We start from the raw sequence: 10,244 nt of genomic DNA, 5'->3' as shown, positions 1-10,244 counted from the left end.
CAATATTGGCGCGCGCGCGCATGTTTATATATTACTCCAACAAATCCGTGTATGTGTCTACGTGTGAGTGCTATTAAGAGTTTGCGACTCTGGCTAAATTAAATGTAATTGTCAGATCCTTTCAAACTGCATGCCTTTTCATTTCTGCTTTAATCTATACGTGTACCGGCTCAAGGGGAAACTACTTCTAGCACTCAGAGCGCATGCCTATTAGTTTGAGTCACCCAGACGAAAATTCCTCGTATTTTATATCAGTATACACACATACACACACACACAAATATACACACACACACACACACACACACACACACACACACACACACATACACACACACACACACGTATATGGAATTTGAACTCAGAACGTAAAGACAGACGAAATGCCGCTAAGCATTTTGTCTGCCGTACTGTCGATCCTGCTAGATTGCCGCCTTTATATCATTTCTTCAAATACTATGTTAATAGCATCGCCATAATATCTAGTAATATTATCTAACCAATGGTGATGAGTGATAGATTCAGGAGAACATTAGATTTAATGAGTCATGGTATTTAAAACGTTTCTTTACATTCTGAGTTCGAATTACACTAATGTCGGCATTTTCTGCAATCCTTCTAAGATCTGTAAATAAATATCATCCAAGTATAGTGGGTCGATACAATCATCTATATACCTCCTCATCCCACAAATATGTAATCTTGTTTCTATACTACCAATCAATACTCTTTGATCTCTTATCACATTATATTTGTTCTTTCCGTTACAATTTTAGTTCTTCTGTCTGTCATTTTGCGGAAGCAGGAAGGAATGGTGTCGGATTCCTGCAAGGATGTTGTAGCTGCAATAGGCGAGTACTAATATGAAGCAGTGTCATGTCCTTCCCCATTCCCATAATAAGCTACTGAAGACTTGAAGATTATGTAATGTCTCAATCAAAGAGAAAAAAATTTTAATCTGGCAGAGCAGAATCCATCTATCTCTCCGCCTACCTACCTACCTACCTATCTATCTATCTATCTATCTATCTATCTATCTATCTATCTATCTATCTATCTATCTATCTATCTATCTATCTATCTATCTATCTATCTATCTGTCTATCGCTCGATTTTTGACTGCAATATGAAACGCAACAGGAAGCAGCAGCAACGGTATGATATATGTGATGCGAAATGAAATATGAAATTACTGGAAATAAAACACGACTAGCATGCCACCCGAACCCACCCTCACTTAATGTTACAATACTTGTCAGACAGGATTGAAATCTGCATAACAAAAACAGCACGTCACTCGAGACTGCCACCTCTCTATGTTGGAATACTTTCTTAGTTGGGATTGAAACCTATATGGCAGACACAGACTGTTGCCCAGATTCTACAACCACTCTACGTTGCTATACCTCTTCAGTCAGGATTGAAACTTCAATATGAAACACATTCCACATCTTACCACGCAAGCCAACCATCGCTCTACACTTGTCGCTGTGGTTATTATGCTCCACTAGCAGAGGCACCCGGCATTGCCCAGGAATGAAATTGCTCCTTATATATTGGAAGAAAAAAGCAAAATATGTTGTATACAAATTTGTTATTCTAAATTTGAAATCAATTCTGAATTCATAATACAAAAAAAAAAGAATATAATAATAACGAAAAAAAAAACGAAAATACAAAATTTACCACTTTATGAAAATAGATAAATTATATCACATATGTTGAAGGAAATTACGAAAGCGGGTAAACAACTTTGTTTTCTGGTTTGAAGCATAGACAAATAAGTCTTGCAAACTACCAAACCTGGAGCAACCAACATAAAGTTGACCATGAGAAAAGCAAGGCTCAATTATGTGCAAGCCAGTATATTTCAAAGTCTCACCTTGAGCTTTATCAATAGACATTGCAAAGCAAAGTCGCACTGGGAATTGTATTCGTTTGAACTCAAATGGCATGTCTTGGTTTGATTGGAATTCTCGAAATGAAAACCTCTTCCCCAGAGATACATCCAGTAATGATGGTAGCTTCTATCACATTAGGTAATAATGCCTTCAGAATCAACCTCGTCCCATTGCATAATTTAAGAGGATCTAACTTTCTTAGAAGCATTGATAGAACTTTTACCTTTATGAGAAGTTTATGTGAAGGAGTTCCAGGTGGTTCAAGAGAATTAAGGAACTCTGTTTTGTAATGCGCAGCTTGGTTTTCATCAAGGACTGAATCAACTGATTTGTACTCCTTAATGACTGTTGGAACCTTATTCATTAATTCATGGTTAGTCCTTGCTACTGTCTCATTTTTGGAGCAAGAATTGCTCTTTCCCACAAACATTTATGTGAATTATAATTATTACTTAAGTCGGGAAATACCCTGTTCTTCAATTCAGCTGGTATTTTCCCATTTCTTAATGGGATGAGCCAGGTTGAAAACTGTTCTGCACATTGGTCCCCATGTAATAAAGCTCACACGTTAGTACTGAAGGAGAATTTCTGTACTTTATTCCAAAGGTGGGACGACTTAATGCATGCTTTTATTTCATCAGGTCTTGTTTATCTCTGAATGACTGGTAATGTCTGTTTGAAGTCTCCTAATAAAACTAATGTAACTCCTCACATAGATTTATTGTTGTCTCTTATGTCCTACAAGATTTTATCAAGAGCTTCCATTGTACCTGTGTGTGACGTGGTGCATTCATCCCAAATGATCAGGTGGCACTGGCGCAACGCTTCTGCTGAACCTGAACCTTTGCTTATGTTACAAATTGGACTGTCATTTGTGGCCAGGTTTAGCGGTAATTCAAAAGCAAAATGAGCTGTTCATCCTCCTAGGAGAATGGTGGCAGCAATGTCAGACAATACAACAGCATCTGCAATTCTTTTTTGTTGCCTTACCTTGGAGAGAAGCAATGTTGTTACAAATGTTTTACCTGTGTTACCAGGATTATCAAGAAAGAAAATTCCTCCATGTTTTTCTCTGACTGTAGAAATAATTTTATCATATGCACAGCGTTGTTCTGGAAGATGTTAAGGTTCGTGTTCATTAACAAATGCAGCCAAGTCTGCGATGTCATAATTTGTCTCTCTTGCTATGTTTAATAGTTTGGTTTTGGCAGTCCAGAGCCAGACTCTTGTAAATTTTTGCCTCCCATGGCCAAAACTTGATTCTCATTTTCAATCAGTGTTTGGTTAAAAATTATTTCAGAAAACCGAATAGTGATATTCAACAGGTTGGCCTGTTGAATTGCATACTTTAAGTCCTCAGCTATGTTTTACGATGTTTCAGTATAATTGCAAAAAGGTCACTGAGTTTCCTTAGAGAATCTGATACTGAAGCTTCAGTCAATGCAAGGTCCCAATGCTCATCATTTTCTAAAAAACCTTGTTGATAGCATGCTTCTCTATAAGTTTTACACACATGACCACTTACCCTCCTCAAATTTTGGAATGATTTGTGAACGCGTACTTCATACTAAAGGAGCCGTAAGTAGTAGCATTCTGCTTGGCTTGTGGGGGGCACTGTAAACCCTTGCAAGAGTGCCAGCCCCACGTTTCCTCTTGTGCCATTTATTGTTTCTCCAGGTGTAATACTTGTGAGTAAAGTAATTGTGGGTAAATGGGCTTTCTTGCATCTTCATCTACTTGACACAACTTAAAAAATGCAGTAAGGGTAGTTTCTTTTGGAGAAAGTGCTTGTTGCAAGGCTGTTTGTTTTGTAAAGATAACCCTGTGGCCATTCTCTAGATCAGTGGTTTTCAACCAGGGTTCCGCCAGTACAGTCCAGGGGTTCCGCAAGAAGTTACAAAACTGCTAAAATCGGCAGTAAATTTTATTTCTCCTGTGCAGATATGTGTGCGCAAGACTATAAAATTATTGCACAGGGGTTCCTTGAGCCAGTGGAATGTTTCTTTGGGGTTCCGCTCCAGCAAAAAGTTTGAAAAGCACTGCTCTAGATGGACACTCAGATGAATGATGGCCGGGTGCCTCTCATGAATGGGAAAACTGAAGATGCGCCAAAAAGCCTCATTGGTACTGATGTATCTTCCTCTGTCATACTGTGCATCTTCGTCATTTTTATTTACCTGCTGATTGCCATTCTGCATGAGAGTGTATGCTGCAACATCTAAACTTTTGTTTATATATTTGCAAACATACTTAATAGAGTTAACAGAGTTTGCAGAAGTCCATATTGGCTACCTGGAAAATTAAAATGGGGTTTAAATGAAAAAAAATGAGTTACGTGAATATCTTCCCATGAGTGATTGAAATAAATGGCGGTTGTGGACGTTGCACACACGTACGCACGCACGTACGCACACGCACACACGCACACACACACACACACACACACACAAAGTATCAAGCATCAAATGAAATAGAAGTGTGTGTGTGAGAGAGAGAGAGAGAGCGAGTTAAGGGGTGTGTTGTCATATATAGGTACATACATAAATATGCATACAGCTTTTTTGTATGTATGTGTGCGTGTGTGTGAGAGAGAGAGCGTGAGTGCCACTTAGACATCATTCTCTCTCTGCCTCTCTCTCTCTCTCTCTCACACACACATACATACAAGAAAAGATGTATGCATATGTGTTTATATATATACGTATACATGACAACAAACCCCTTCTCTCCCTCTCTCTCACACGCACATACATAAATGTATACAAAGGCACATACAAAAACACACATGTGCGTTGTGACTGACTACAAATACTTAGAGCTGAACACGGCGCGCAAGAAGTGATATAAACCAAAACCTTTTACGGAAATTAACAAAATGAGCAGATTCAAGGGAAATTTGTGAACTTAGTAAATATTTCTTTCAGTGATTTATCGTTGTTTACAAATAGCGAATTAAAACGTGAAAAGAAAACATTGAAATAGACAGAGATTTCGCAAATGAAGATGGGAAAATTTTGCCGTTCCTACGTCGATGCCGGAAGTTGACTTTGAGAAACCTTTTTAAAGAAGTGAACCATAAATATAAAGCAATATTATTTATTGGATCCTTTCGGTTTGAACGGCAGTTTTTTAAAATAATTTCCACGTAACTAAACACTTTTAAACTTCGTATACTGGTAGAATGTGTTTATAAAACATCTTTTTCTCTTGGCTTTATTGAGAAAATTCTGTAGTTTGTAAGATATTTGTTTTTTTTTCTTCAATTTCTGCAATTTGAACCAATCAGTGACGTCTATTGAGGTGAAAACATTCTGTGCCGTATGAATAAGTCCCTCGTTTAAGAAACAGATTGGGTTTATTTACATTTCTGAAGGAAAAAAATACCCTTCCCCCCACCCCTAACCGTAACCCTAAAACAGATTGAAATGCAATAGATCGATACTAGGGTCATAATTATGGGTGACAATTTCATATGAACCGCTAGAAAAAACTGCCGTTCAAACCGAAAAGATCCTATTTATTTATTATGCAGCACGGAATTTTGTCAGTGAACAGGTCGCGGTCTCAAAGCGACGAAGATATTTTGGCAAATTGAATTTAAAAGTTGAAATGAATCTAACGGTTTTTGTGTATTTCTTAAATGGCTTATAAAACACCTTCCACGCTGCAATTGTTTTCATTCCAGGTCACTTGCTATGCAAGTACATCTCCGTAATATTATTTATTTTTAATAAAAAAAATAAACTGAAGAACCTGTTATGTATCCGGGGTCAAATTATTCATGCATCTCAAATATGGAAGCAATTCGTGCAGTCCGCACACACATACACACACGCGCGTACGCATGCACAGATGTGCATTGTATATAGGAAATAACGCAAACCTAATTTATCTGGTATTTGAGATCCTGCTGTAACCCTGGGCAACAACTAAAACAGAACTATTACGTCATTGTTGTTAATGGCATCGTTGCTGTTGAATGTTCTGCTCGTGAGCCAAATGCCTACTGGTTGGTTTGGCATATTTTCCTCACTTCTCTTGCTTTTTACTCCTACGCATCCTCCCCATTCCCGTCCCCCTTCGCCGTCATCGCCATCTTCGTCATCATCGTCATCATCATCATCATCATCATCATTAGCCTCTCACGTTTCATGTGCCAACTATTCAGTTTGATTTTCATCAATGCTAGCATTTAGACTTTAAAAAAAAATCGAGACACTTAATCACACGTTCTGATCCTTTGCCTGCTCCCCCATCGTCACCACCTCCATCGCCCTCACCACCACCACCACCACCACGCATACACACATCCCTGATCCCTGATCCCTGACACACTCTTCCTTTCCCTCTGCCCTACTCAACGTTCCAGCAATCAGTTTTTTTCTCTCAAGTTAATTCAAATGTCATGCTGTCATTAACGAAGTATTTTGTGGTTTTAATTTATGATAATTATATTAATTAGACCACCCCACAGCATCCACTTGTTTTAAATTAACGAGGAAACTTCTATGTGGTTGCTTGACCGACTAGAAATAACAAGGAAATCTTTCTCTTGCCACATTCTAGGTAAAGGAAGATACATTGGAAATTGCAGTAAGAGATTAATGGTTTGAAAAAGAAAATAAACGTGACAGACATAGGTAGATAGTATTGATTATAAATATTCTCCACCAAAGCTAACCTTGGGCTAAACAGCAACAGCTTCATACAAACTAAGGAAAAACTAAAGATAACAGCCAAATATCCTTAATCTTACAGTCACCATCTTTAAAAGAAGGACATTGTACTAATAGTAATTTTGTTATGGTTATTTCTACAGATGTAGAGGCGCGTGACTTAGTGGTTAGGGTGTCAGCATCATGATCGTAAGATTGTGGTTTCGATTCCTGGACCAGGCGACGCGTTGTGTTCTTGAGCAAAACATTTCATTTCACGTTGCTCCAGTCCACTCAGCTGGCAAAAATGAGTAACGCTGCGAAGGACTGGCGTCCCGTCCAGCTGGGGAACACATACGCCCTTGAAACCGGGGAACCGGGCCCATGAGCCTGGTTAGGCTTCAAAAGGGTGCACGTATTATATTTTATTTCTACAGATATACTAAAGAAATTATAGTCAGCACTAATTTTTGCTACAACGTTTCGTATCGAGACGTCACGTGTAAACAAACACTGAGATTGAAGACAAAAGTCGGTAATGAGTGAATATGCCATGTTTCAGGGGGTTTTTGCCCGTTGATCAGCACCCATCTAACTCATTCTTGCTTCCGAACACATTGCTTATATAGCGACCACATGCAGCAGTGTTAAGTTATAGGGTATATCAATTTACATATTAAACGCATTCCTGGAACTGGTACCTAAAGACTAATCATTTGTAGGAACGTGGCGTTTCGTTATGGAATCATAATCTCTGTATATATAAAGCTGAAGTTGTCTGTGTATGGCAGGTTTGGTAGGCTTCAACTAACACTATCTCCTCCGAGACCCTGCAGCACAAGTTGACCAAAATTGAGAGTTTGATAGAAGAAGGCTTGCTCTTCCTTCCGTAGAAAAAAATTTTAATCGGACCATGTTAACACCAAAAATTAATTACATCAAAAAGGTACTTTTTTTTCTATGACAATCCCTATTTTTTTACGATTTTTTGACTGCTGTGACGCCATTTTTCGGTGTATTTCAACCAGAAAAATGTTCTCTTAAAGAGAATAACAAGATACATAATGCAAAAGTTTTACTTTTCAAAAATTCCAATTCTAAAGGGTCGAAACAAACCTGAGCAACGCCGGGCGATACTGCTAGTATACTATAAAGTATATTAAATGTCTTTATAAGCCAACAGCATGTTCTACTGCGTCAGCAGTGCTTATATTATTTTGTTAAGGTTCTGGGTCGATAAATTAAGAACCAGTCAAGTACTGGGGTCGATGAGATCGATTTACCTCCTGCCTAACATTTCAGGCATTGTACCTACAGTAGAAAGGATTATTTTGTTAAGGTTATTTCTACAGATATTCTATAGAAATTATAGCCAACTCTGAATTTTGCTACAATGAGACAATGAGACAATGAGATCGAAGATAAAAATGGGTAATGAGCGAATATACGTATTTCTGGGGATTTTGCCCCCTTCATCAGCACCCATGTAACCCATTCTCGCCTCCGAACACATTGTTTATATAGCCATCTCATCCAGCGGTGTTAAGTACCTACAAATCATTAGTCTTTACGTACCAGCTCTAGGAATGCGTTTAATATGTAAATTGGTATACCCATATACTTTATAGTATATTATGGTTGCATAATGAAATACCACGTACCTACAAATCATTAGTAAATTAGTAAATATATTAAATCTAAGCAAAAGACCAGATTGTCGCAGCTGGAGTATCTTTGAAATTAGCATTTTTAGAAAAGGGATAAACTTCGCTAAACGACGACAACCACAACAACAACCACTTCAAACGACAAATATTTAGCTTTTACAAGAAGACAAGTCGAGAAATAATAAGTAATGACGTCCAGTCTTGGCCAGATTTGATCCCTACACTGCAATTAACGGAAGGAATGGCTGTGAGGGTTACCGGCAAGGGTTAGAAGCAAATATAACTCAACAATATGAGTCAACTTACAAGGCGAGTTGGCACGCCTGGTAAAATTCTTAGCAGCATTTCGTCTGTCTTTACGTTCTGAGTTCAAATTCCGCCGGCCGGGGTCGAATTTACCTTTCACCCTTTCGGGGTCGATAAAATAAATACGAGTATTAGTATTGGTTTCGATGTAGTCGACTACACCCCCCCGCAAAATTGCTGGTCTTGCGCCCAAATTTGAAACCATATTGGAACAAATTAGGGAGAAAAAACGAACGAAGTGTCCGCGACCAGGTAGAGATAACAGACAAGCCTCACTCTAAATATACTTTAACTGTCTTATTGAAGGAAGAAAAACATTGAATAATGCAGTCCTATGTATTCATGAAACGGTTGCAACTACCAAGCCAGGAACTCTGTCCATTATTATTATTGTTAGTAAGTTCTCAGTCTCATGTGTTTTTCTGCCAATAATGTCAATGCGCTTGAGTAGTCTTTATCCCCTGTTAGGATGCAGAACTCTTCAAAATGTAACAACTAATATGGCCCGGTGTTCAGCGCGATAAATCTACTGTGTCCTTGGATTCTCGGAGCTGATTCCCCACCCCCAGCGACAATTCTTATGAGACGCTTTCAACTCTCATGTTACATCCTCTCATCAACCATACTGAATCAAAAGCGGAAATGTAATAAACACTGCGCCCAGTCCTTCTGCTACAGAATGTCATCTCTTTTGTATTACTTCCCTGCACATGTTTCCTACTAATTTTTAGGGTAAAGCATTAACGGTTTCAATCTAACCAGTCTCGGAGCCCAGGAATATGAGGCGCATGGGTACAGCCATCATCTACGGTCAGAACTGCCTCCTATAAATACATGTGTGCGTACATGCGTATGTATCTGAATGAGCGTTCACAAAGTTTGCGTATAGTTGTATGTGTATGTACCTAAGTGCATGTGTATGCGTATGACATTACTTACCTCCATCGGGAAAGAGTTGCCGTCGAGAAAATGTTCGGAACCATAATTATCGGAGGAACCCCAGTGAAAATGAAACTGTACTGCTGTATATATACCATCGAGTCCGCCGCCAGACAGAGTAGGTGCTGGACTTTGGTTCAGATGTACCTCCACTTCACGTGAAAAACAAACAAAATTAACGACATAACCAGTTACAGTTCAGATGAGGATGTATACTTACGGACTATATATATACATATATACATACCTAGACAAATACATGCAGTACAGACAGCTACGCATGTATCTATATGTACATGCATGGATATACACATTCACACATATACACAGCATACATGCATACATACATGCATTCATACTTACTACGCAGTCTAGAAAAGGAGAATGTATGTGTGTGTGTGTGTGTGTCTGTATGGTTATATATATATACATACATTATATACAAATATATATATTTATATACATTTATACATATATACATATATGTATGTATATATATATATTGTATATATATATATGTATGTATATATGTGTGTGTATGTATATATATACATATGCATATAAACACATATATGTGCGTGTATATATATATGCACACACGTGTGTTTATATGTATATATATATATATACATACAGACACACACATATATATATATACAGACACACACATTCTCACACACATATATATACACACATACGTATGTATGTAAGTTTATATATATATATATATATTTAGATTACTAAATAGCAAATTAAAAATACATACGTACACCAAA

General features: G+C 37.9%; 1 protein-coding gene across 1 annotated transcript in view; it reads right to left on the bottom strand.

Annotated features, from left to right (window-relative positions):
* Positions 1-10,244, bottom strand: part of LOC115213461 (carbonic anhydrase 1-like) — a 54,006-nt gene that overhangs the window by 15,228 nt on the left and 28,534 nt on the right. The window contains exon 4 of the mRNA XM_029782444.2: positions 9,469-9,620. Coding sequence (XP_029638304.1) covers positions 9,469-9,620 — 152 coding nt within the window. The remainder of the gene's footprint in view (positions 1-9,468; positions 9,621-10,244) is intronic.

This window comes from Octopus sinensis, linkage group LG6 (genome assembly GCF_006345805.1).
Source record: "Octopus sinensis linkage group LG6, ASM634580v1, whole genome shotgun sequence".
In the NCBI taxonomy this organism is placed as follows: domain Eukaryota; kingdom Metazoa; phylum Mollusca; class Cephalopoda; order Octopoda; family Octopodidae; genus Octopus; species Octopus sinensis.
Note: the sequence above shows the minus strand (reverse complement) of the source record. Positions and strands in the feature narration are given on the sequence as shown.